General features: G+C 47.1%; 3 protein-coding genes across 4 annotated transcripts; all 3 read left to right on the top strand.

Annotated features, from left to right (window-relative positions):
- The first annotated feature begins 6604 nt into the window (after positions 1-6604).
- Positions 6605-8977, top strand: LOC123120474 (putative pentatricopeptide repeat-containing protein At1g77010, mitochondrial). The gene has a single exon (XM_044540476.1). The coding sequence runs from the start codon at positions 6708-6710 to the stop codon at positions 8772-8774; it is 2067 nt and encodes a 688-aa protein (XP_044396411.1). The 5' UTR covers positions 6605-6707; the 3' UTR covers positions 8775-8977.
- A 585-nt stretch (positions 8978-9562) lies between these two features.
- On the top strand, positions 9563-13717 carry LOC123120475 (probable staphylococcal-like nuclease CAN2). Its single transcript, XM_044540477.1, has 8 exons — positions 9563-9959; positions 10669-10724; positions 11610-11721; positions 12162-12406; positions 13024-13080; positions 13166-13325; positions 13444-13512; positions 13598-13717. Exons 1-8 carry the CDS (start codon positions 9816-9818, stop codon positions 13715-13717), a joined length of 963 nt encoding a protein of 320 aa, XP_044396412.1. The 5' UTR covers positions 9563-9815.
- Positions 13718-19788: 6071 nt separating this feature from the next.
- Positions 19789-24509, top strand: LOC123120471 (probable staphylococcal-like nuclease CAN2). 2 transcript variants are annotated; one of them, XM_044540471.1, is made up of 8 exons: positions 19789-20463; positions 20785-20899; positions 21259-21366; positions 21495-21682; positions 22198-22254; positions 22325-22484; positions 22569-22637; positions 23389-24509. In XM_044540471.1, the coding sequence occupies exons 2-8, from the start codon at positions 20852-20854 to the stop codon at positions 23581-23583; spliced, it is 825 nt and encodes a 274-aa protein (XP_044396406.1). In that variant the 5' UTR covers positions 19789-20463; positions 20785-20851; the 3' UTR covers positions 23584-24509. The 2 variants fall into 2 exon arrangements, with proteins under 2 accessions (XP_044396406.1, XP_044396407.1); XM_044540472.1 differs by lacking the exon at positions 22569-22637.
- The last annotated feature ends 2458 nt before the right edge of the window (positions 24510-26967 follow it).

The raw sequence follows: 26967 nt of genomic DNA, 5'->3' as shown, positions 1-26967 counted from the left end.
GGCAATGAACAAGAATTTAAAGCCCCTGACAGATCGGGGGGAAGGGCCGAGGATATCGAGCCCCTAGACCGAAACGGTCATGACAAAGGGATTGTTTGAAGAGCTTGGGCAGGCAGATGGATGTTCTTGGAATGGAACTGGCAGGCTTCACATTTGGTGAGTAGCTCAACCGCGTCTTGGAGGGTTGTGGGCCAATAGAATCCTTACCCGAATGCTTTCCCAACTAACGCCCTTGATACAATGTGGGAGCCCCACATGCCTTTGTGTATCTCTGCCTGTAGTTCCTTTCCCTCTTCCCGACAAATGCACTTCAATTTCACACCGTTGGGTCATCTTCTGTATAGTGTGTCATCGACAAACTGATACATACCGTCCCTCCGGGCTACTCTTTCAGCTTCTTCTTGCTCTTCAAGAAGTTCTCCAGTTTGGAGGAAGCGGACTATGTGCCTTGCCCAAGTTGGTGCCTGGGGTTCGGCAACAAGGACTAACGACACCTCCCCGCTCGCGGGGGTGCGTTCCTTGACCGCGGGGACTAGTGGCCTGGCAGGAGGGTGTAGCCCGGCAAGTGATGGGGAGTTGTTTTTGGCAGGGTCCCTGCAGGAGCCCCGGAAGGCTCTACTGGGAGAGGCTTACCGGAGTCCAATTTCCTCCTCTTTCGGGCCATTGTTGCTGGGGATACGGAGGGCCGAGTAAGATGGAGAGCAAAAGTTCCTGGTTCCATAGGAAGTTTTTGCGCAGCACACTTTGACAGATGATCAGCAATGCTGTTTTCTGCACTGGGTATGTGCTCTATTTGTAATCCGTCAAAGTGCTCCTCCAATCTTCTCACTTCCTCAAAATATGCCTCCATCAATGGACTTTGGTAATCCTTGTTAACTTGTCTCACCACAAGTTGCGAATCTCCTCGAATGATCAGCTTCTTGATCCCCAATTTAGTGGCAATCATAAGCCCGACAAGGAGCTCTTCATACTTTGCTGTATTGTTGGTAGCCTCCTCCGGGGGAAAGTGCATTTGCACGATGTACTTCAAGTGCTCTCTAGTGGGAGCAACGAGAAGCACGCCAGCCCCTGCACCTTGTAGGGAGAAGGCACCATCAAAATACATAATCCATTCTTGGGGTGCTTCCTTGCCGGGGATAACTATCTCCAGCACCTCTTCATCAGGGGTTGGCGTCCATCCTGCAATAAACTCTGCCAATGCCCTACTCTGTATTGTAGATATGCTCTCAAACTTCAGGCCAAAGCTGGATAATTCCAATGGCCACTCCACTATTCTTCCGGTAGCCTCAGGGTTTCGGAGTATCCTTTGCAATGGAAAGCGGGTGACAACCATGATCTCATGGGCTTGGAAGTAGTGGCGCGGTTTCCTTGAGGCCATGATGAGGCCAAAAATCAATTTTTGCATGCCGGAGTACCTGGATCTAGCCCCATGCAGAAGGGAGCTAACGAAATACATTGGGCGCTACACCACTTTCTTCCTTACCGCGTCCTTGGGGTTGTCTCCGCTGCCGTGCTCTTCTTTGTCCTAGTCCATATCTAACCCTATCGAGTTGTTCTCACTCTCTGTTTCTTCCAGTTCCCGTTGTGCCACTAAGGCTACACTAACCACTTGATTAGTTGCCGCTAAGTATAGCAGCAACGGCTCTTGCGGTTTGGGAGCAACCAAAGTAGGCACAGAGGACAAGTAGGCCTTCAAGTCTTGTAGCGCTGCATCTGCTTCCGGAGTCCACTTCATAGGTCCTGCCTTCTTCAAAATTTGAAGAACGGCAAGGCACGCTCGGCAAACTTGGAGATGAACCTACTAAGTGCAGCAACGCATCTCGTCAGATGCCTCACATCTTTAACTGACCTGGGCGCTTGAATCTGCTCGATAGCCTTGATCTTATCGGGTTGGCCTCTATCCCACGATGGGATACGAAGAACCCAAGGAGCTTGCCGGAGGGAACACCAAACACACACTTCTCCGGGTTTAGCTTCAAGTTGATCTTACGCAGATTAGCAAACGTCTCTTCCAAATCCTGGATAAGGGTCAACCTGTCCTTGGTCTTGACCACAATATCATCCATATAGGCCTCAATGTTCCTGTGCAACTGTGATTCAAAATCAATGTGGACTGCTCTTGCAAAAGTGGACTCGGCGCTCTTTAACCTAAAAGGCATGCGCACGAAGCAGTATGTGCCACACGGGGTGATGAATGAGGTCTTCTCTTCGTCTTCCTTGTACATAAAGATTTGATGATATCCAGAGTATGCATCCAGAAAAGAGAGCAAATCACAACCTGAAGTGGGGTCCACAATCTGGTCGATGCGCGGCAAGGGGAATGGGTCCTTCGGGCAAGTCTTGTTGAGATCTGTGAAATCTATACAAAGTCTCCATTTCCCGTTAGCATTGCGTACGACCACCAGGTTTGCTAACCACGTTGGATGCAACACTCATCTGACCAAACCAGCTGCCTCAAGTTTCTTGATCTCTTCTACTATGAATTGTTGCCGTTCCAAAGCTTGCTTCAGAACCTTCTGCTTGACGGGTCGGGCATGTGGGCAGACAGCAAGGTGGTGCTCGATTACCTTCCTGGGAACACCGGGGATGTCAGATGGTTGTCAAGCAAACACATCGACATTCGCCCGCAGGAAGGCAACGAGCATGCTTTCCTATTTGTCATCAAGGGTGGCACTAATAGTAAAGGTACCATCAGCACCAGCCAGCCCTGCCGGGACCTTTTTCACATGAGGTGCAGCAGCTTTGGATCTCTTGCTGTTGGAACTTTCCGGCAAGTCATCAACAGGTGCAGTGCACTCCAAAGAGATACGCTTCCCGGACTCCTTGATGGTGTCCCTACTGTCCTACTTCTTTCCCTTGACTTCCTTGGCGGGGACTGTGGCTTCTGCGGCCTCTGCCGCGACAGCGTCCCGATACATCTTATCTATGAAAATAATTGCGTCCTTCTCGGCTGATGGAATGGAAATGACTTCCACGGGCCTTGGCATCTTCAAATTGTGGTAGGCATAGTGGGATGTCACCATGAACTTTGCCATAGCTGGGCCTCCATGAATTCCATTGTACGGCAGGGGAAGTTGACCACATCAAACACAACCTTCTCATTTCGATAGTTCAACTCTCCTCCAAATGTCACAGGCAACGTGATCTTTCCCTTAGGATGACTCCTACCGGGGTTAATTCCTTGAAACGTGCCCATGACCTTGAGTTCTTCCTCTGCTATCTGAAGCTTGCTGATAACCTTTAGGGAAATCAGATTCAATCCGGCCCCGCCATCAACCAACATCTTTGTGACTTTGAGGTTGCGAATTGTTGGTGAAACCAACAACGGCAAGCATCCTACCGCGGTGTTGAGGTCAGGATGGTCCTCTTCGTCAAAAATGATGGGCGTGCGTGACCATTTGAGCGGCCTCCGAGACTCTGCCATTGGCTCCACGGCATCGACCTCACGCGCCCACCGTTTAAGTTGGCGGTGAGAGGAGTGCAAAGATGCACCCCCGTCAATACACAGGGCGTCAGTGGCCTTCTGGAATTCCTGCTCGCTGGTTTCCTCTTCATCCCCTCTATTACTTTCCTCATTGCAATCCTCCTTCTCTCGGCTCCCTGGTGGGTTTTCCTTGGTTCTGAAGGGCTTTGCCAGGGCGATTTGCTTCACCGCCTCGGCCGTTCCCGCCAGCGCCATTCTGACCTTTTTCCTTATCATGCTTCTCATATTCAGCCCTTTGCTTCTTGCCGAGCTGCTCGACCTGATGACATTCCTGGAGCTCGTGTCCCTTGGTTCGATGGATCTTGTAATACGGTCCATCACCTTTCCCAGCTTTCTCGGCAACCGCAGCCTCCCGGCAGTCAGTGCACGCGACAACTTCCTTGCCGGGGGCTTCGGCCTTAGCCTTCCTGCCGGTACTAGGCATGCCCGATCCCTCAACTGTCAGCACTGCTTCATCCTTGCGCTTCTTGTTCTTCTTCTTATTCTTCTTTTTCTGACTAATGGACTTGTCGTCATCCTCCGAGTCGATGTCGACGCAATCTTCCTCTCCAGGAAGTTTCCTCCCTTCCTCCACCCGAGCACACTTGTCCACCAAGGTGTAAAGCTCCTTCATAGTCTTGGGCAACCAAACATTCATCTTGGAACGTATTCAGTGGTTGCACATATTGGACTGGAAGGCAGCTATCCAGCTGCCGGATGGATATCTGGAATATTTCTGTGGACTCTGCTGAATCTCTGCAAATACTTCTGTAGAGTCTCTCCTTCTTTTTGCTGGAGAAGCTGCAAATCGCTAGGCCGCCCTAGTTCTTGATGGCCGCCCGTGAAGGCGCCAATGAACTCATGGCACAGGTCAGCCCAGGTCGAAATGGAGTTCTCCGGCACGTGCATCAGCCAAGACCTCACGTTCGGTTTGAGTGCCAAAGGGAAGTAATTGGCAAACACCTTCTCATCTCTTCCCCCGGCAGCTTGAACAACGATGGTGTAGATGCTCAAGAACTCTGTCGGGTTTATTCTTCCATCATACTTCTCAGGTATCTCTGGCTTGAACGTGCGAGCAGATGGCCAACGGACTTGCCGCAACTCACGAATGAAGGCGGGGCATCCAACCTCGAAAGGTAGGCACCCGCTAGCCTCGAGCGCGGGCTCGTCGACGTCGAGGCCATTGCATCCATTGGTCTAGCGGTGGTTTTCGTGGCGTCGCTCGATGACGACGTGCGCACCTTCTCTCCGCCCGTCCTCCGGAGCTCGCCGTCGGCCTTGACGTGCTCGAGGGTCGGAAGAGGCCATCGAGACGTCATCGGGCTCTTGATTTCGCAGTTCCCGTGCTGATTGCCGCGGCGGGGACTGCACCGTGAGGGTGGTCCCTTCCGCATGGCCAGTGGCACGAGCCGCTGTCGTCGTCTAGGGAGGCCGTGACGGGTCAGCTCGCTACGAGCCCCCAGCCTCAGCAAAGCCGATCAAACTTTGAATGGTGGCTCGCCACTCATCCATCTAATCAGCTGCCGGCGGAAATCTCAACAGGAGGCCCGCGCCATGGCCTCCGATGCGGTGCTTGGCATTGGTGAGGATGATGTAGACTGCAGCGTCGCTCGGGTCCTGATGGTGCCAGCGGTGGCTGCGCCGGGTTCCCGTCATCGGGATCTAGTCGCTGGAATGGCGTGGTGACGAGGTGATGGCGTGCGCAGACCAATGACTTCGTTAGGGGCATTGGCTGGGCCATTTTGCTCCGGGGGCGGTGCATGTCCTGCGACCGCACCCATGGCGGGGGCGGCCGTACGATTGCAATTCGCCTCATGATGATCGTCACTGCCGTGGCTATGCCTCTCGGTCGTGCCAAGAGGGACAGATGGAACAATATCTCTACCTGTACCTCGCAAAGTGTGGTCGCCGGGATGTTGTTGGTGTAGCTCTTCTCCGGTGCCTCCCGCTCTTGCTTCGGTCGCGGGGAAGGTGGTGATAGCGCCGCCTGCGCCGACCACGTCCCCCGCAGTGCCCATGTCCTCGTGCGCCTCTGCATTCCCTGCAGCGTCGGCGGCCGCGGGCGGCGGGGCCTTCGAGGTGGATGGGTGAGCTGCAGCACTGGACTTCTTCTTAGGCGCCATGGTCGATGGAGCCGTTGATGATGAAAATGGCGGTGAAGATGACGCGCTGCTCACGCTCTCGGGTTCGCGCAAGTGATCCCCCTACCTGACGCGCCAAAGATGTCGTGGAAGACCACGGCCACCTATGGAACCAAGGGCCCCTTTTGGTTCGGCGGGGGATGAACATGTTGCACAAAGAGCGGAGAAGCGTGGCGCAGCGCGGCAGAGATCACATAGGCAGTTTTACCCAGGTTCGGGCCGCCGCGAGGCGTAAAACCCTACTCCTACTTTGGTGGATAGATGATGGAAAGTGATGGAGAGGCGCATCGCTCTTGCCCGGCAAGGTTGCCTCGGGGCGAGAGGAGCTACGCGCGTATGAGTGTGAGGGGGTCCGAATCCTCTCTACGTTTGTCATGGGCCTCCTTTTATAGATTAAGGGGTCACCAGAGTGGCAAAATTAGTCTTTTACATACTGATTAGATAGCAAACAGTGCTATTATACCTAACTCTGCAGTCTGACAGAGCGCATTAAATGCGCCACTCAACGTCACATCATGGCTCGCCCGGCAGGCCCTGCCGGGCTGTTTTGCCAGCTTCGCGCCTGCCTGCTTGACACGTCTCAGGACGGGTGTCGCTTGGAGGTATTTCTGTAGGAAGTGGCTGCCATGTGGCGAATAGCAGCCACTTAGTCACTTTGCGGCTTGACACCGCACTGATTGATGACCCGCGTCGCTGTGAGGTGGATCGGTGGAGTGTTTTGCCTCCATAAGCCCCGACAGGCCTGCCGGTACGGTTTGGAAACTTGTTTCCGGGGCAAACCCACCCTCGCCAGGCTCTTCTATCGAGGTTTTTTCATTGGTTGTATACAGTCTCTCTGGTTAGTTTTGATCTTCTTGTGCTGCATGTTGGTCCTTCGAAAAACTGATCTTTTGTGCTCAGATCTGATTTTGGTGCTTGTAATTTTGCATTTGTGCTTGTGCACAGTCTGAACAACGGACCCAGGTTTTTTTTTCACCGACACCGTGGCAGCCGCTCTGTCAGTATACGTGTTGATTTGTACAGCACACCCGTGAGTCCAACAGCCCAAAAACTTCGCACTTTCTGGGGTTTAACTGAACCCCCATGCCCCACGTCAGAGCCTCATGGCCGTCGCCGTCGACGTCCGCGGCTCCATCCAGCTCCTCCGCACCTGCGGCGCCGTGGCCGGCCAGCAGCTGCACCAGGTCCTCCTCAAGTCCGGCCATGTCCCATCCTCCCTCCCGCCCTCCAACTCGGTCCTCCTCATGTACGCCCGTTTCTCCCCGACCCACCGCCGCGACGCACGGCGATTGTTCGACGAAATGCCCGGCAGGAACTGCTTCTCCTACAACTCCCTCGTCACCGCCCACCTCAACTCCCGGGACCACGCCGAGGCGCTCCGTCTCTTCCGCTCCATGCCGGAAAGGAACAACTTTTCCTGGAACGCAGTGATCACAGGCATGGTCTCTGCAGGGGATTTGGACACCGCCCATAGTCTGCTGGACGAGATGCCCGTCAAGGATGCTGTGGCTGTCAACGCTGTGATGCATAGGTATGTCCGGTGTGGCCGTGTGGATGAGGCGTTTGCTTTGTTCAGAGAGATTGGTTCGGCATGTGGTGGTGCAGCGGACTCCTCGCCGTGCAATGATCTTTTTGTGCTTGCTACGGTTGTTGGTGCTTGTGCTGACCGGATGAAGCGCGATTTTGGGAGGCAAGTGCATGGTCGAATGGTGACTGCCAAGATTGAACTGGATTCAGTTTTGAGTTGCGCATTGGTGGACATGTACTGCAAGTGTGGGGATGTGGACTCTGCTCGGCGTGTCTTCGATGGTTTAGCACAGATTGACGAGTTCTCTGTTTCTGCCCTCGTCTATGGCTATGCTTCACGTGGACAGCTAGATGAGGCGTTACATATTTTTGACAGGGTGGAGAACCTCAACATTCTTTTGTGGAATTCTCTCATCAGTGGCTGTGCATTGGCCTGCCTTGGAGATGATGCTTTTGCTCTTTTTGTAAGGATGATGCGGTCAGATGCGTTGCCTGATTCTTCGACGTATGCCAGCGTTCTGAACGTGTGTGGTTTTTCAGGAATGCTCAAGTCTGGGCAGCAGATGCATGGGTGTGGTCTAAAGAGTGGGACTGTCAATGACATGATAGCAGCAAGCGCTCTCATTGACTTCTACTCAAAATGCAGCCTATGGGAGGATGCCTGTCGAGCTTTCAGTGAGCTTAGGTTTCATGACACTGTGGTGCTCAATTCAATGATCACCGTGTACTCAAACTGTGGGCGGACAGAAGAGGCGAAAAGAGTTTTTTCGATGATCACTAGCAAGAGTGTCATATCATGGAATTCTTTGGTTGTTGGGTTGAGCCAGAATGGACATGCAATTGATGCCATGGAGCTGTTCTGCAAGATGCATCGCCTTGGTGTGCGGCTCGACAAGGTTGCTATAGCTAGTGCTCTGAGTGCATCAAGTAATATTTGCTCCATAAGTTTTGGGGAGCAGATTTTTTCTCTTGCTACTGTTCTTGGCTTGCAGTCTGACCATGTTGTAGCCTGTTCAGTCATCGATCTGTATTGCAAATGTGGCAACTTGGCCAATGGTTGCAAGATTTTCGATGGAATAGACAAGCCCGACGAAGTCATGTGGAACTCAATGCTAATTGGTTATGCTTCCAACGGGCATGGACGCAAGGCACTAGAACTCTTGGAGCTGATGAGAGTTAGCGGTGTAAGACCAACCGAACGGACATTTGTTGGTGTCCTTTCCGCGTGCTGCCATTCTGGACTTGTGGAAGAAGGACTGACATGGTTTAAGCAAATGCAGGAGGATTTCTGTCTGATCCCATCAGCTGAGCATTATGCATGTGTGACTGACCTGTTAGTCCGGGCAGGTCGGCTAGATGAAGCAGTCGAGTTCATAGAGAATATGCCCTTTAAAGCCGATACAGTAAGTTGGACTACAGTTGTCGGTGGTTGCAAAGCTCAGGGCAATGAGGCTCTGATCCAGAAGATGTCGAAGAGGCTGAAGCAGATGGAGGAATCAGGGTCACCACATTCGAGTCTGTATGTGCAGCTGTCCAGCGTGCTCGCTGCTAAAGGGGATTGGGCCAAATCAGCAGAAATGAGGGGTATGATGCGTGAGAGAAGAATTGCGAAAAATCCTGGTTGCAGTTGGATTGACAGTTAGAAATTATGTTTTGATCAGCTGTTGTGTTGGAAATTGTAGGAGCATGTTGTTTCTGCATTTATCTCAGAGAAGTTGTTTTCCCACCGCAAACCATCTCTGTAAACAGATGAGCCAGAAACAAATTTTGCTGCTGGAAAAACACAAACAAAGACACCTAGAAATGTTGCCGTCTCTATACAAACTGATTCTTTAAATTTTACTAACCACAAATAAACTCCAGTGGGGAAGATCTTGCTCTACGTTTGCTCTATTGATTACCCAGAACCTGAAAAATTGGAGGAACCAGGTTCTGGTTAGCAGTAAGAAATCTGCAGGTAATTCTTTTCTAAAACGATTTTTCCCCCTCACTGATACCATTTTTCTGCTGTCAGTACTACAGGCAGGCTGGATGACATTCCAGTTGGATACTGGTTGGAATGACTATTTTGGGCAAGCAAGCAGCCAATTTAACTATCCGAATGCTCTAGGAGACAAACGGTCCAAAATAATAATTCACATATTAGATGAAAGAAACCAAGATTAATTTTACAATTTTCTTTTCTAGTGGTTTTTTTAATGTTGTAAAATGAGTTTTCATTTGCAATCTAAGATCAGAAATCCTTGAGTCAATGAAAAATTATATCCACCTCTTAAATTGTTTATGGAGAAAGAAAGTGCAGTCTGAAGCCACCCACGGTTAGTTCTTTTATTGCTGTTCCAAAAACTGAACGGAGTACCCCGTCATTCAGATTGCAACCGAGGGAGTATAAATTGGATGGAGGAGTGGTACATATACTTCCAAAGTTGTAATTTGGGAGGGACACCTGTGTTTGTTTTCCTTATAACAACCACGAAAAGGGAAACCGCTCACGAGCAGTACAGCACCGGTGCCTAGAACTAGACTAGGCCCCACCACTCTCTTGACTGCCGTGCCGTCAGCTCCATCACTCTACCACTCGTCTTGTCTTGTCAAGCAGAGCAAACAGAAGCAGCATATATGCACACCGTGGGAAGAAAAAGGGGAAGTAGCATAGAGCAGCGGAGGCGGAGGAGAAGGGATCCATGGGGAACATCCTGAGGTCCCATCAGCCCCAGCAGCAGCAGCAGCAGCAGCAGGAACCTCTGGATCCCCATGGCCTCGCGCCGGACGCCGCCGCCATTGCCGCCCTGACGCGCGACCTCAGCAGCTTTGAATCCGCATCCATGGTAACACATTGGTTCCTATCACTATCAGCATGCATGCGTGGTGGTCACTCTATCACAAATCATGTACTAGTAGTAGGTTATACGATTATTCACTGTGTAGTGTGTGCGTCTGTCTGTGTGTGTGTGAAATTGGGGGGTGGGGTGATCTTTAAAAAAAAAAGAAGTGGGCGTTGGGGTGAGAATACGAGAAACTATGGAGGTTGTGCAGCATTGTAGCCTCTATCAATCTTTGCCCTTTCTACTACCATTCAAAGGTTTTTTACCCTACACCGCCAGCAAATTTTGCCTCCTGAACGGACTAATCGGCTGTTTCTGAGGCTAGCTAGAGCAGCGCTTGCACTACTTTCTACTGAGATTTGGTCCCAATGCATGTGCAAGATTTGGTCATTTTGGTACGGGAGAAGTTTCAGACGTCAACGCTTATTTTCAGTACACGATTCCACTTCTCTGTCCCTCGGTCCAATGCACGTGCATGTGTGCATACTGGACTTGAGGCAGTATGCCACATTGCGGCTACTAGCAATTTCTATGAGCGCTCACCTATTTTTATTTATTTGTTAACATTCTGATGACGCATCAGGCAAGCTAAATGCTTTACCTCCTCTTATCCTATGATGTGGCGTGCACCTTCGGATGCAGAGGCTCCGAGGCTGGGCTTTCTTCCATTATCTAAAAATGCACACATGGAAATTTATGCTTCATATTTTAGGTTCCGGAAGGGCTCGGACAGCACGTCACTTCATCCAAGGAAGCACAGATTAATTGGTAAGGGGTAGCTTCAAAAGGCTGTGTCTGTAGAAAAATAATAATAAATATTTATTCATGTGGTGTGCCTGTTGATGTGAAATTTTGTTTGAGTTTAGTAGAATTAAAGGCACCTATGGTTGTTAGAAAACAGAAAGTTCCGGTACTGACTTACTCCCTCCGTTCCTAAATATTTGTCTTTTTAAAGATTTCAAATGGACTACCATACACGGATGTATATAGACATATCTTAGAGTGTAGATTCACTCATTTTGCTCCGTATGTAGTCACTTGTTGAAATCTGTAGAAAGACAAATATTTAGGAACGGAGTGAGTAGATTTTACTAGTTCTTGGTTTCAGAATGACTTTAAATTTCTTCATAGGACCCCCATCCAAATGTTTTTTTTCTTACTCTTCTTATGATAAGGTGCTCAATACTTATCCAAACATAGAACACGCCATACTTTTAAATGGTAAAACAAGAGCAGAACAAACTTGCAAGCAAATTGGTGTCTTCTTAAAAAACTGAAAATTGTGAACTTGCTTGACACAGATAAAAGGAACGAAAAACAATGTTTGCAAGCAGTATAGCCAAAAAATATGTAGGATTACTTGGCAGTTTATATTGATTAATGATGCTTTGATTGTTTACTGGGTTTACTTCTGTGGCATTCTTCACAAGATTGAGACTGGATTCCAATTCCACAGTGCACACATGCTGACTTCATCTTTTGCCGTTTATTTGATTTATTTGTATCAGTAAGGTAAAGAACAAGAGGGATAGTATTTGACAGATCGTACTTGCAACATTTTTTTTTCAAAAGTACGTCCTGCTGGCAACAATTGGTATATGATACACTTATTTTGACTTGAACACTTTGATTTTTTAATTTACACGAGAACAGGTACAAGTGTATTTTGGAAGCATACAGGAACACAACCCCACCGAGAACACCAGCAGAGGCTGCCCAGCTAGCTGCGACAGCCCTAAACTGGATCCCAAGAGTTGATTTGGAGGTAACTCGTCTCTCTTGGATCCAAAAATAGTTCAGCAGGAGTGTGTAAGGGAATGATGCAAGGATCAATTGTCATATTTGTGTGCGTGGGATGTGGCATATATAGCTACAAGTTTGCAAACTTTGTTAAAAATAATGTAGGTTTTCACACTAGTATCAGTTTTGTTTGTATAATCCAAAATGATAAACCCAAGAAATTCGCTGCAGTTTGCGTTATATTTTTGCTGTTCCAAGTGAATATATATGTCATACTCACCCCACTAACAATGCTTTTTCCTCAGGGTATTCTTTAATTTTACAACTTCCCGATCCCAACAAGCACTGCAGCATCCTCAAACCAACTTCCAACGTCACTTCCAGATGGGGTGCAGTTTGTGCTGAACACTTTGCCGGTCAGATGTGATAGACTGAAAAATATGCTTACACTCAAAATATGAACAGTGCATTACACCAGCATGGACAAATGCTGTCTCTCATAATCACTATGGCTCTCAGGTTAATGCAAAGTGCATTGGAGATGGTGATGGCTTTACTGCTTATGTTGCTGTAATGGATGATCCCAGGGAGTCAGCAAATGTACCACAAAAAGTGTATGACATGGTGACTGAAAGGACTCAAGCACGCATCCGTAGGGATTGCGACACGGCTAATACTCTTCGAAATACCATTGACGAAGCTGGATACAAGTATTAAAACCGTACCTTTCCTTATTCCCAGTCTTTAATACCATAATTTACTGTAACAGGGAATGTTTCCTTTTTTAGAAAAGGAGGTTAACACCCCCTGCCTCTGCATTATTTTGGTGCACACAGCCATATTTATTTATTATTGAGAGTATGACTAATATCATTTGGTACATAGAAAATCCATGAAGGAGAAAAAGATAAAAGCCACAACCGGCGTATAACAGAAATCTACACACATATCCTATTATTGGACCGCCATCCAAACCGGTTGAATGTATCCCGTGTGACCGTCTATGTTTGATATTTTATATGTAGACTCATTAAGTTTGAATTCCACTTAAGAAGCTGAAAAAATAGTGTTGTGATTTTTCCTTAGAACTATTTTTTCAATTAAGAAACGCAAGATAATAAGTCATGAAAATAAAGTTGCGTTTATGTTGACTCACAAATAAGAAACACAAGATAATAACGTTAAACCACAAAAAAAATACATTGACTTCCGCCGGAAGACAAAATTTATATGATTAGCGTGACCCTATCAGTTTGATTTAGGTTCTTGCTTTGATCTAATCATATATTATCTGGAATCATAACTTACTAATAATTTTTGTGAGCAGGATAATGATCCGTTCAGGCAGTGAGATCCTTGCAAGGAAATACCGGATCAGAATGAGGTATAATGCTGCTCTAGTTTGCATCTTCAAATTCAGTAATAATGGGAAATAATGTCGTGAAGTGCACAATCTTTCATGAGTAAAGGGGAATAGATGCACCGGAGCTGAAGATGACATATGGGAAGGAGTCAAAGGATGCTTTGGTGAAGCTCATTGGTGAGAAAAGCACCAGAATTTATGTGTATGAGCAGGACCAATTTGGCCGATATGTTGGCGACATCTATTGCGACAGTGTGTTCATCCAGGTGAACTAGAAACTTTCCTGTAAAAAGAGAGAAGCTATTCAACACCTCACATGCTTTTCAGGCTTTGGTTATCGCTCCAATCCTGATTAGAGTGATTGTGTGTGTCTCGGTCCTTCAGGAGCAGATGCTGAAGAATGGTCACGCATGGCATTTCAAGAATTATGATTCACGCCAAGAGTTTTCTGAAGTAAGAAAATCTACTACACAAAAATGTACTCGCAGAATATGTTTATATCGGCTGAAAGTTCTGTGCGTGTGCTCTGATTGTGCAGTGGGAGAGAAAGGCAAGAGCTGCATGCCAAGGGCTTTGGGCGTTAAATAACCCTAAGAAGCCGTGGGACTGGAGAAGAGATGAGCGCAATGGAAGACACATCACCATTAAGGTCTATTAATCATATCTTTATACGCACCGTGGGGTGTTACTTCTTCATTTTTACTTAAGCACTGCACACTCACTTCCACTTATGCCACCACGCAAACACACGGCCGCATGGGTAAGCATCCACTAGAAATATTACGAAAGCGCGAGAGCCTTCACACGTGGCGGGCACGCACTTTATCACTGAGTGTGCACACGTGTGTGTACTCTGAATTCAGCACACCATGTTCTATGCTCACTCGGGATCAAACCTGGGTAGGGCGTGGGCATCCTCGTCCCCACCGCTATGCCACAAGCCCATCAGTATTATTTGTGAAATTTAACTGTTGTGGTTTTCGAGGGAAAATAAAAGAAGCAGCGGCAAGATATGAGCCCTCATATTTGAAATGTTACTACAAATGCCCTAACTCCTATGAGTATTATTTGGTCAAAGTCAACTTGTAGGAAAAAATATCAACATCTACAATACTAAAGCTATATGGTATGAAAATTAATTTCATGATTCATCTAATAATATTGATTTCATATTGTGAACCTTGATATTTTTTTCTATAAACTTAGTCAAAGTTGACAAAGTTTGACTTTAACCAAATTTTATATGCAGACAAAAGAAACGGAGGGAGTAAAATATAAGATCACTCTAAATTAATTTACATGGCATATAGTTGGAGTATGGAAACATAATGGTGCAGTGCAATAGCTATCCTCTAAGCATGTAAAATATAGATAACATGAGTCTAAATCAATACTATTATCTATTTAACCGTTGGTGTGTGTAACCTGCAGTTGTTATATCCCGCTCCACTTCTTTTCAAGAGTACACAAACAGATTGGGCAAAGAAAACAGATCAGTTCTGTTTACCTTCGCATCTGTTTGGCCATAAATAGGAGGAATATACATATCTTTTTTTCCCTTAATTAGAATGCAATGCATCATCCTTTCCAATTTGTTATCAGCACAAATAGCGCTATTTTACCCTTTTTAATCTGTTTGATGATGTATGCTTTCTGTATGCAAGTATTTTATTTGCACTAACCAAATACTGAACTTCAGCAGAAGTTGTTCGCAAAGGTTGCTTGGTTGGGAGCCTTGCTACTTGGAGGAAGATATTTGAAGGTAGTTTCTTTTCTGAAGGGCTTTATTTGAATTTTCCGCTGTCTCTGTTCGGGCACTATGTAGTAATACTAGAAACACAATGGCGTATGAAGGCAAGCTTGTTAAAACATATTGTGCAAAATCATCTCATGTATGCAGAAATTGGCGATCTTCTTTTGGGAGAAGATCGTCATGGGGGGTCACGCGGATTAGGAGAAGGCAACAAAGCTTTACAAGGCGGGGAGGTGGGCGTACAACCAGCCCATGGGACCCCAATTTTGCTACGCATTTCACATGATGTGTGCGCCGAACTGGCGGTCGTAGTTTGTTGTTTGTTGGCTCGTAGACTTCAGTTGGTCCTTGGTATGCAATAGGTTAGTTGCTGCGATGATGATGAGGTGAGGCTCATTTCTATTGTGTTGGGACGGCTAGATTTCACAAGCTAGTGATACTTCACTTGTGAAATTTCCATGTAACTCTGGCAACTTGTTGTATCTTGGGCCTGTGGCTCTCAACATAAGGGCAACTCCAAAGCCGTGCACCAAAATGGACACTGACACACCAAGTGTTTGGGGACAGCGGATAGGGGGTCGCCATTCAACCTGGTGTATCAAACGTGCGCCCCATTTCAAACGGATCTTTAAAAAAATTGACGAAATTCATGCAAACTAGATGGTATTTATTAAAATTTGATATATTTACAACCAAAAGAATGTAAGTTAACAAAGTTTAGCTAAATTGAAGAAAATTTAAACTAAACTAAGTGTGGTACCGAACGGTTGAAGCCGCTGGCACCCTCGTCGTCATTGTCGTCGACCTAGAACAAAAAGCTCCTTTGGCAGCCTGGATAACGCATGGTCAGGCCCAACTAAAGGGCCCCGGCATCGGCCTCTCTACAGCCCAGGGTTATTCTCGAAAGCCACGAAAACGGCGGCCTCGTGGCTTCGAGCCCATACGCGACAAGAGTCGTGGCGACAGAAGCTGAGGACCTCTCCCCTGTCCCGGAGACGCCACACGAGGCTTGGAGACTCAAAGGATCGAACCAGTAGGTCGCACATTCATGGAGGCCCTGGTATGCCAGAAGCCGGGTGCATGACGGGCAGAGGAGCCCGTCTGGGTTCTCATTGCTTAAGGACAAATCAATTCTAACTCCAGACACGCTCGGGGGTTACTAAGGTGGCTTACCAAGGGGAAGCCCGACAGCAGGCCTGCCACAGGGCTGGACGGCTTAAAGGAGCCTGGCGATAGGTGGAGGCCCGGAGGCCTGCGATCATCTTGGAGAGCAAACTAAGGATGGCGGCAGCCTAAGGTCTGTTAGATCCCATGTAAACCTTAATCCTCGTCATCTATATAAGACGAGGAGGGGGTAGGCTAGATCCATCCACTCTTGTAGAAAGCATACTCTCGGTAGTGAATACTTCTTTCACATTGTACTCCCTCGTGTGAGGTACTCCACCATGAATAGTAACAAGAAGCAAGTTGTAGGGTATTACCTCTCCCAGAGGGCATGAACCTGGGTAAAACCCTCGTGTGACCTCCGATATGGTACCGACCACATTCGCCGCCCTACCGAGGGTACTGATGACTTTACGCATCGTCATGGAGTCGTGGAACGAAAGAGGAGCAAGCCGAGGTGGATCCGGCGACAGAGCAGCCCGGATTTTGCATGGAGGACATGCTGGTAGAGTTCGAGGTCGCCCAAGAGAAGGAGCTAGCAGAGCAGCAAAATCATCCTCGACTCCATCCAGTCCGAAGCGGAGGTGGTGGTGAACCATCGCTTCCTCCACGAGGCAGAAATGAAGCATGTGCAACTCTTCTTGGACGAGGAGGACGCGCCTGAGTTTCGCCCCGCCGCCAATGGCCACGAGGCCAGCGGCTTTGGCTAGAACGTCATCGACATGTCCAATGACGAGTAGTTAATTTTTTTTAGCTATGTTATCTATGCATGTAGAGACACGTAGTAATATGAATATAAGGATTAAGACATGAGGACTATGGTTGCAATGTCCGCGACATAAGAGGTGACCAGTCATTGTTCGTGAACATGCACAAGACGTAACAGCGGCCCCGGATTTGTGATATCCCATTGTAGATGTTCTCGAAGGCCATCTAATATTTTTCTTTTGAAAAGAACGTCATTTGATCTAGGAGACTAGGATAATGTGCCCAAGGATTTTGTATTAGCCAATTGACAATGCAAATACAAATAGACTATTACTTAGGCTTTAAGTCAGTCAGTAGTCTTTTCTAGTAGTATGGCCCAGCACCTTTCTTTCCATCCTCCACCGTCCTCTTCACCCACTCCTAGCCTCTGTCACTCACTCTGGCACACTGTCACAGACCCACAGTACCCGAGCTTCGAGCTCCTCGGGAATCAAAGAAGAGGACAAGCGAAAGCAACGCCAATAGCTCCATCCATCCATGGGGAACGCCCTGTGGTGCTGCTGCAAGGGAGAAGACGACGATGATGGATATGTCTATCTTGGTGGCGACAATGATCAGCATGCCTACTACTACCCGGCCCCGGCCGCCGCCTCCAGGCCGCACTACCAGCCTGCTGCGGCGTCTTCCCCGACTCAGGGGAGCAGCCTCCTCTGGCCCCAGTCTCCTCCGGCTCCGCCATCCAGGCCCCGACCGCAGCTGCATGCTCCTCCATCTCCTCCTCCTGCCTGCTCAGCCGCCGCTTCGACGAGCAGGGGAAGCCTGATTCTCCGGCCCCAGCCACCTCCGGCGGCTCCCACCCCCAGGCCCAAACGGCAGCTGCATGCTCCTCCCGTCCCTCACGGCGTCGCCTCCTCAACTTCGGCGAGCAGGAGCAGCATCCTCCCGCCCCAGCCTGCTCCGGTTCCAGCCTCCAGATCCCAAAAGCGGGGGCCGCAGCAGCCTTCTTCTCCTGTGACCCATGGGCATGGCGTCGCCGTCGCCGTCGCCCTTTCAACTTCGACATGCATGCTCCTCCGCCCCCAAAAGCAGAAGCCGCGACCGCCTCCCCCGATCTCCCATGGCGTCGACTCTCCAACTCCGACGACGAGCTGCCTCCTCCGTTTCGAGCAAGACCTCCTCAACTTCGTGCTCACCAAAATGGCAACATGCAACTCCCTATCCCCAAGCTACATTATTCTTGCCCGTCTTGTACTCCCTCTGTTCCGAAATATAAGTCTTTTTAGACATTTCAAATGGACTACAATATACCTAGACATATTTAAAGTTTTACTTGGGAGTATATGTTAGATGTATATTCGAGATCAGTTTTACTTGGGTACACCCCCCTCCCTAAAATTTTGCACAAATGTTAAAGTTACTTAAAAAGGTTATCGGCATATTAGCATGCAGATCAAACATATTGAGTAGATTGATTTTGCATGCAAAAGACTAATTATTTTTTGTTGAAGGGCTACCTTCTAATCTCCATCTTTAATCTGCATTGAAACCGTAACTTTTTCTAAGGGGATGTACCAAAGCAAAGTTTGAGATGAGATATGTTCGTCACAAAGAAAATGTGTGTAACTAAAATTTTAGTTACTTGACCGTAAAAAAGGAAGTTACCTCGCTAATTGCAAGGTTTGCTGTAGCACCATACTGTAATGTCGGTTACAAATTGCAACACTTGTAATGTCTGTGTCAAAAAGTCATATGCTATATTAATTGATTAGAATCTATTTGTTTCTGTGGGGATTTTTGGATTAATTAGATTCTGGCCCATCAAGTATCATATTAGTAAAAAAATCCTACCTACCCGTGCCTCGCTATGAAAGTTAAATGCTCTTGTATTGCTATCAAAGTTTTTTTATTGCATGAGTTTATAGGCTTTGGGCCACAAAATACACATAAATCCAATCGACTAGTCAAAATATACATCTGTCCGCTACATACAATGCATGATAATTGTTGTCATTCAAATATACATCTGTCTGCTACATACAATGCATGATAATTGTTGTCATTCATTTTTGAGGGGCTGGGCGTCCACCCACCCGCTTGCCCGCTTCTGCTCTGCTCTGCTGCTGCAACGACAAGAACACAACAGAACAGAGCAAAACAAAACAAATTCATCTTCTTCTCTTCTGTTAACCCGCACCCCCCGCGTCGCCCCCGCTCGGGCGACTCGGGCGGGACACAACCCTAGCCGCCGGGGGCTCCCCGTCCTTTTACCCTTCCCTCCGCCGCCGCCAAAGGACGCCACCGGCCTATAGCCCGGGGGCTGACGGCGGTGGCGGGGGCCTTCCCTCTCTCCTGCACCATGGGGACGGTGCGGAGCCCCGCGGTATGTGGTGGCACGGCCGATCTGGCCTTGGTGGCGTTGCGGGCCTGCCTTCCGGCGGCGGCACGGCGGCCGCCTCGGCCTAGGGCGGATGGTGGCGGGTGCGGCGGCTGGCCCTGCTTCGGGCAGCGGCCTTAGCTGCGTTCGGCGGCGGCGGCCGGGTCGGCGGCGATGGACCATCTGACCTCGGTTCGGCAGTGGCGGCATGGAGGGCCTGGTGGTTGGGTCGGCGCCATGTGTGGTTTGCCCTTCGGACAGATCTGATCTGGCCGGTGCGACCTGCTCAATGTGCGGCGGCTCAGATCGGCGGCGACCCGTGCACACGATGCTTGATGGAGGTTCCTCGAGCGGATCCGGGTGAAAACCTAGTTCTCGGCTTGATGCCAAGACCGGCGTTGGCAGCACTCTTTTGTGTCATTACCTTCTTGAAGGCATCGCCCTGGAGAAGCTCCAGACCTCTATCCGCTACCTCCAGGGGAAACCCTAGATCAGTAGATCAGATGACGGCGGCGCGTTGGTGTCGTTTCCTCCTTGGGGGCGTCATTCTTGGAGGCGTACACGGGATCGAGGGACCAGTGGGCGGCTTTTTTGGTGGAGCGATGCTTCATCCTACACATTGATGACGGCGGATCTCGGCGGCGTGGTGCAATGGAGACTCGGCGCCCGATGCGTGGTGATGGACTCGCGCAGGAGGAGGTTGCTGTCTGACGTCATGGTGGCGTCGATGGCAGAGTGGTCTGACAAGGTAGAAGCCTCAATATCTGCTCTGAAGACGGACAGGTGGAAGATGGCGGCGACGACACATGTGAGTGCGTCAGACCAGTTTATGCCTCAGACCCGGTATGTGGCTCGGCTGGGGCTTCTGGCTTTTGATGATAGGCTTAGGTGAGTGGACTGGGTATTCGGCCCAGCTAGCGCCCCTTCATCATATGGATAGGAGTAGTGGCATATGATGCCAAGACGGTGGATTTAGGCATATCGTTGTAATACTTTGTAAGATCCTCAAGAATAATCAATAAAGTGGCCGTATGCATCTCCCAGATGCAGAGGCCGGGGGTCATCCTCCTTTTCTAAAAAAAATTCATTTTTGAGGGGTAACTTGCTCCGAAAGTGAACGAACCACTACCAACTCAAATCTTTATAAGAGCAAAGATAATTTTAATTATATGAGCGTACCTCAGTAGGTTGGTGGTGCTGATGCACATGGTTTGAGTCATTTTCAACTCTGTACTCTAGTTCCGCATGGTTAATAACCACGAACAAAAATCACATTATGATTTGTGGCAACATTAACCCAGTCTCTAGCTTTCCTATGATGCAAGTGTTTTTTCCAATGATACTGTTAGGTTCCTGAAGGGCTTGGAGAGCATGTTACATCATCCAAGAAAGCACAAGCTAAATGGTATGAGCATATGAGAAAAGCAGCTTGTGAACACTTGTTTGTTTTAATACAAATTGAAATTGGTACATTTCTTATGCAAAAATTATTCCAAAGTTGGCTTCATTTCTCAAGAGTTCAATATCAGACATGCTAATGAGTATAGGAAAGTAATTGTAACTTTGATTAATATAAATATTGATCCTTTGCAAAATATAAGGATTCTCACGGTACGGCCCTCTTTACATTGGTGTTAGTACAACAGCACATACTACAGAATCTTTGTTTCGATTTCACCAAAAAAATTAATGTGTCAAATTTAACCCGTACTTTGAACAAGAACAGGTATAGGAATATCTCTGAAGCTTATGTAAAAACAGAACCCCCTCCTAGAACATTGGCAGAGGCTGCCATGCTAGTTGCTACAGCTCTGGGCAGGATCCAGGGAGCTAATTTGGAGGTAACATTTTTTCAGAACATAGAGAGACCTACTAGTTTGAACTTTTTTCCAAAGGCTTGTTTCTCTCTTCTTTCAGATTCTAATTAGTACTCCCACAAAGAGGTATTTAAAAAGGCTATGAAAATTTGATTATTAGAGATGTATCAAGTACAAGTCTGCACACTTATTCAAAAGCTTATGTCAAGATTTTAGCCTTTTATCCTAAAAAGGAAGATTCAGCCTTGTCGTGATGCTATAATGTTCTGCAAAAAGAAAAAAAGTTACCAGTTGCATTGTTTTGTTACCACGTACCACTAGAAGTTAGAAGTGACACTATGTTTGTTAACCTCATTACTCATGGAAACAATGTTTGTCCCCAGGGCGTCCTTGCCTACTATGGCTTCCCGATTCCAATGCCCCCTGTAGTCACCACAGAGCACCATCCAGCATCACTACCAGACGGGCAGTTCGTCCTGAAAACTTTGCCGGTCAGACATGGGTCATGTGGCCAACCATTTTGAGCTAAAGATTTAACATAAGCATCACATTTTTCGATGATGCTTTACATTCAAAATCGACAAATGATGATTTTCCTGCCAACCACTACTTTTATCAGATTTATGCAAAGTGCATTGGAGATGGTGATGGCTTTACTGCTTATGTTGACACAGCAGATCCAACCGAATCAGCAAATGTGCCACAGGAAGTGCGTGAGGCTGTCAATGCAATGTCACAAACACCCAAGCATAGGAACAGCCAACAGAAAAGTGTACTCCAAAGTAAGCTGAACAAAGCTGGTTATAGGTAAAAAAATACTAAACCATTCATGTCCCTTTCTTTTATATTACTGATCATTGCAGCATAAATGTGCTTAGTTTTCAGAATTTCTGGTGTGTACTTGTTTCATTTAAATTGAATGTCACCTCTTTTCAGAGAAAAAAGGGGAAAGGGACTTCACCCAAAAGGCCAAATGAAGTGATAGTACCAATGCTGTCTGTAGAAAAAAAATCATGTGTATAGGTTTGACTAATAACCGAACAGGTTGTAAAGAAAAATTTCTTGCCTGACACAGATTATCAATAATTGACAGAATTATCCCTTTTTCTATCAAAATCATGCAAATTGATTATGTATTTCCACGCAACTTCAAATCAAGACTGACATAAATTATGAGGCAGCTATTATCACACACTATGGGGACAATCTATAATTTTGGTTATGCGTGGTTGATGTTATTTTAAATCATAAACTTTAAAATTTGTGGTAGTTTTATTGTGAGTTATATAAGCATACCATATACTAAAAATATCTATGAACAGGATAATATATACTTCAAAAGATGAGATCCTTGCAAGGCAATACCGCTTCAGATTGAGGTATACATTCCACCTTAACATAAATCAAATAAACTGTTGTGAAAATGCATGAGCTTGATTTAGTAAACAGGGGCATTGATGCACAGGAGATGGGAATGCAATATGGGAAGGAGTCCCAGAATGCGCTGGTGAACCTTATCGCTGGCAAAAGTGTCATGGTTTACGTATATGGGCAGGACCAGTATGATCGCTGTGTTGGAGATATCTATTGTGATGGTGTGTTCATCCAGGTGAAACAGAAATGAATCTTATTTATCTGTTGGTTTACTTTGATGATAATTGTGATTGTGCATTATCATATATTCATCTCTCAGGAACAAATGCTGAAGGAGGGTCATGCATGGCATTACAAGATTTACGATAAATGCAAAGAATTTGCAAAAGTAAGAAATGATAGTGCATTTAAATGTCTTTTTGGTATAGTGCCACTTGTGATATGAAACACCTTTCATATCTAAAATGAACTTGGCATGCTTACAAACTATTGGTCATTTGGTTAATACCTAAGAGGGCATATCTACCAGCTATATTAAACCATGAATTAAGTGCACCCATGAAAAGCACTTGGGTCTTATTAGTAAATTAATATAATAATTGTGAAAAAACACTAACATATTTCTGAATTTAGAACATCATGGTGTAATTTAAAGTTCTGAATTCATTTTGTGTCAGGAGTAAACCATTAAGATTTATATACTGTAAAAGTATATAGTAAGAAACAATAGTTTTTGCATAATGTCTCACTTTTTGGCCTGGTAACGCATGAGTTTAAATCTGATTTTAGTGAAGAGGTTTGGATGATAGCACCTAGCAGCTAATGATTTGTAATGGTCACCAGATATGTCCCAATTACTCCCTCCATTCCTAAATATAAGACCTTTTAGACATCCCAATATGGACTACATACGGAGTCAAATGAGTGAATCTACACTCTAAAATATGTTTATGTACATCCGTATGTAGCCCATATTGAATCTCTAAAAGGGCTTATATTTAGAAACGGAGGGAGTAGATCTTAAGATCAATTATTTGCTAAAACAATTCGGAAGATAGGACAACTAAAATGGCCAAATTCAAAGGTTCATACAGATGAGCGCGTGTTTCTCATGTCTTGTTTACACTTTGATTGTAAAGTGGGAGATGAAAGCACGAGATGCACGTCGAGGGCTTTGGGCATCTGATAACCCTGAGAAGCCGTGGGATTGGAAAAGGAAGCACAACGTGAGAAATGAGGCATCTGATAACCTTGATAAGACATGGGAATGGAGACGGAAACCGCACAATGCAAGACACCAGAACACCCCAATTCAGGTGACATTGTGTACCTGAATCTCAAGTGATGAGCTCTTGAATGGTGAGGAAGTCAAACAGCCTGCTGGAGATGTAAATTTAGTGAAAGCGTCTGAAGCAAAATTTGCCATTCACTTATTCGGAAGGGACAATTCCATTTATCCCCCTAACTTAAGCCACCATCTGGCATTTGCCCCTAATTTTCAGGTATGCTCAAAAATACCCCTCTTCTGTCAAGTCACCTTACAGAAATGCCCTTGCCGTCCGGTCAAAGGGGTTTGACCGTCTGGTGAATAGTAACATGAGAAACAGTAAATTCAAAAAAAATAGCAAAAAATAAATAAAAAAAATCTGAAATTTTGTGGGATCGAAGATACTTAAGGGCGCAAGGTGTGTGCAAATTTTTGCGTTGTTTGGACATTCCAGGAACTCGTGGGAAAGGAAAAAATGTAAATCTATACGCTGTGAACAGTAAATTAAAAAAAATAGCAAGAAATTTTTAAAAAATATGAATTTTATTGGCATCAAAGAGGCTTGGGTGCGCAAGGGGCTTGCAAATTTTTGTGGTCAAATGGCATGCGAGGTGCTCTAGCAAAAAAAACAAAATAGTGCATTTTTTCAAAGTTTTTTTCTGCGCCAAATTTTGTTTTTTCTCCACGAGCTCCTACAGTGTCGAAACGCAAAAAAATTGCACGCACCTTGCGCACCCCAGCCTCTTTGATGCCAAAAAATTTCATATTTTTTTGAATTTTCTTGCTATTTTTTTTTAATTTACTGCTCAGAGCGTACATTTTAAAGTTTTTCGTTTGACACGAGCTGCTGGAATGTCCAAACTGTGCCAAAATTTGCACGCGCCTTGCTCCCTTGAGTATCTTTGATCCCACAAAATTTCAGATTTTTTTGCTATTTTTTTCGAATTTACTGTTCACCATTTACTATTCACCAAACGGTCAAACCCCTTTGACCAAATGGTAGCGACACAGAAGGGCATTTCTGTAAGGTGACTTGACGGAAGAGGGGTATTTTTGAGCATACCTGAAAATTAGGGGCAAATGCCAGGTGGTGGCTCAAGTTAGGGGGATAAATGGAATTGTCCCTATTCGGAATCTCTATGGAGTTTGAGCTGAGAATGTATAGATTAACTATGATGAGTACTGTGTTGAAATATTGCAATAATGACTAATTTGTGCCAGTTCAGGCAGCATAAATATGTCGTCCAAACGCCAGAATCTGAAAGTAGCACAACCTACAGTAAACTCAATGATGTATGGCAACAATTTGTGGAAGAACAGTGATGCAGAAGACGAAACTGGTAAGGTCTACAGGGTTGACAATGACATGAGTTATGCTCTAAAACGCTCAACCATCAACCTAACACCTAAAGAGAGGCACAAATTTTCAGAAATATTGACACATTTTTTTATTTCTGTAATAACTTGAAGCTACACACAAGAACAAACATACCAGCGCGTTCAGATAGGGCACTCAATCAAGCCTATACATCCATGAATTTAGCTCCAAATCAAAGACGACTTGCTTTGCTGCAATTCTTTGGCCAGGGCTTGATTTGATTTTGGCGACAGAAAGGCCATATGATTTACTTTCTGGTGCCGGTCCCTTCACAAAGATAGAAGAATGGACGCCCGCTGGCGCGTGACGTACGCCGCGGACCTGGTGACCGCGCGACGGATCTCGCTGGACGACGGCGTGGTCTGGCTTCGTCACGAGGCACTCCGGATCGTGTTGCTCGACGAACATGGGCGCACGGTGGACACGCGTTTCCTTCGCGAGGGTGAATCGATCGAGATCGGGGGTATTCTCTCCTTCCCGTGCCATTTTGCTAGGGTTCATGACAGGATTCCGGTGGCTACGGCGATGGCCGGATCCAGCGCGCCACCGTGCGGAGCAGAGGGGCACGGGCGCGTGGGGGCGGCCACGTCGGCTGCGGTACACGGGATGGCCGGGCGTGCGAGGCCGACTCACCGGTTTTCTCCTACCCCGACCACTGGACCGGGAATTCTGGGGCACGGACCGGCCCGCCATGGGACCGATGGTCGACACGTGGTGGACGAGAGATCTGACCGCCATGGATCGGGCGACGCTAGGGTTTGCGGGAGCGAGGCAGGTATAAAAAGCACAGGCGCTCCCACCTCCCCCATTTTAGATCTCGACGAGTGCTTCTCCCACTTCTGGGACGCGCCTCCTCCGGTTAGATCTAGGGTTCAGCAATCTTTCGGGTGGTGGGAAGGAAAAATTCATGGTGATGCCCGTTCATTTGCTCAAGTAGTTGCTTCCCCTCCCACTTTTCCTCCACCCAAACAACCACACACCAGCAACTCCATCAAAATGAGAGGGGATGGTTTTGGGGCGGGCCGCCATGGCCGGGGAGCTGGGCGCTTCGACCGTGGCCGGGGACGCGGCTTCGACTCCAACGTTTGGAAGAGGAAGGTGGAGACGGGGAATTCGTCGTCCACGAGGGCTTCTGGATCTGGTGAATCCGGATTTGACAGATGGGATGAGGCGACTGACGGGAGGCAAATCGCTCCCAACAACCAGGAGAAGTGGTGTGGGGGCGATACGGATCTGGGCTCCTCGCTAGGCGCTGCTGATGCAAGTGGGAAGCATGCTGCTCCTGCTCGGCAAGAAAGGCGTGGGGGAGGGGATGGCGCTCACCGTGCTCCTGGGAGGAACCCTACTCCACTGCATGCCCGAGATCCTCCTATGCAAACAGGTAATATCAATCCTTCTCATGAACCCTGTCAGATTTGCAACTTGATGGGTCATGTTATTGCTAGATGTCCTCAAGCTATCTGCGGTAGATGTAAGAAGAAAGGGCACCTTGCTGTTGTTTGTTCTGAATTTCTTCCCTGGGAATATGTGCCTGCGATGTGTGCTTTTCAAGCCAAGGGGCAAGGGTTTCATTACATTCCTGATTTCAGTATTGATAGACAGGCTAGAGAGAATATTTTCAACATTGTCGTCACTATCGTTGAGGGTTCTGCTCCTACTAAGGATATTGAACATGAGCTTAGTGTTTATGTGGGGCAAGGGTGGCGTTGCTCTGCTAGGTTTTTTGCACCTCAGAAATTTGTGATGAGGATGCCTAATCCTAGGGAAGTAGACCGGGCTCTGTTTGTGGAGTATGTGAGGCTGAAACAATGCAATGTTAATGTTAGATTTTCTCCATGGTTTGAGGACATTGATTCTGATGGACTATTGGAGGTCGCTTGGGTGAGGACTGGGAGAATCCCTATTAACAAAAGATGTGATAAGACTGTTGCTTATGTTGGGGGCCTGGTGGGGATCACTCTGGAGGTGGATATGTCTACATTAATCGCCCCTCTTCAGTCCGAGCCAAGATTGGCTGCAGGCTAGTGGATAAACTCCCCAGCTCAGCTGAGGGGGTGCTGGGGGGCCGTTTTT

This window comes from Triticum aestivum, chromosome 5D (assembly GCF_018294505.1).
Source record: "Triticum aestivum cultivar Chinese Spring chromosome 5D, IWGSC CS RefSeq v2.1, whole genome shotgun sequence".
NCBI classification, from domain to species: Eukaryota; Viridiplantae; Streptophyta; class Magnoliopsida; order Poales; family Poaceae; genus Triticum; species Triticum aestivum.
The sequence above is the reverse complement of the archived record's forward strand: the minus strand, read 5'-3'. Positions and strand labels throughout refer to the sequence as shown.

Bases quoted from the DNA above. Each gene is read 5' to 3' on its own strand.
- LOC123120474 (XM_044540476.1), top strand. From the start codon at position 6,708: ATGGCCGTCGCCGTCGACGTCCGCGGCTCCATCCAGCTCCTCCGCACC.
- LOC123120475 (XM_044540477.1), top strand. From the start codon at position 9,816: ATGGGGAACATCCTGAGGTCCCATCAGCCCCAGCAGCAGCAGCAGCAG. The intron at 13,081-13,165 runs GTATAATGCTGC...TCATGAGTAAAG, and splicing joins AAATACCGGATCAGAATGAG to GGGAATAGATGCACCGGAGC. The intron at 13,326-13,443 runs GTGAACTAGAAA...TCGGTCCTTCAG, and splicing joins GCGACAGTGTGTTCATCCAG to GAGCAGATGCTGAAGAATGG.
- LOC123120471 (XM_044540471.1), top strand. From the start codon at position 20,852: ATGCTAGTTGCTACAGCTCTGGGCAGGATCCAGGGAGCTAATTTGGAG. The intron at 20,900-21,258 runs GTAACATTTTTT...GTTTGTCCCCAG, and splicing joins TCCAGGGAGCTAATTTGGAG to GGCGTCCTTGCCTACTATGG. The intron at 21,683-22,197 runs GTAAAAAAATAC...ATCTATGAACAG, and splicing joins CTGAACAAAGCTGGTTATAG to GATAATATATACTTCAAAAG.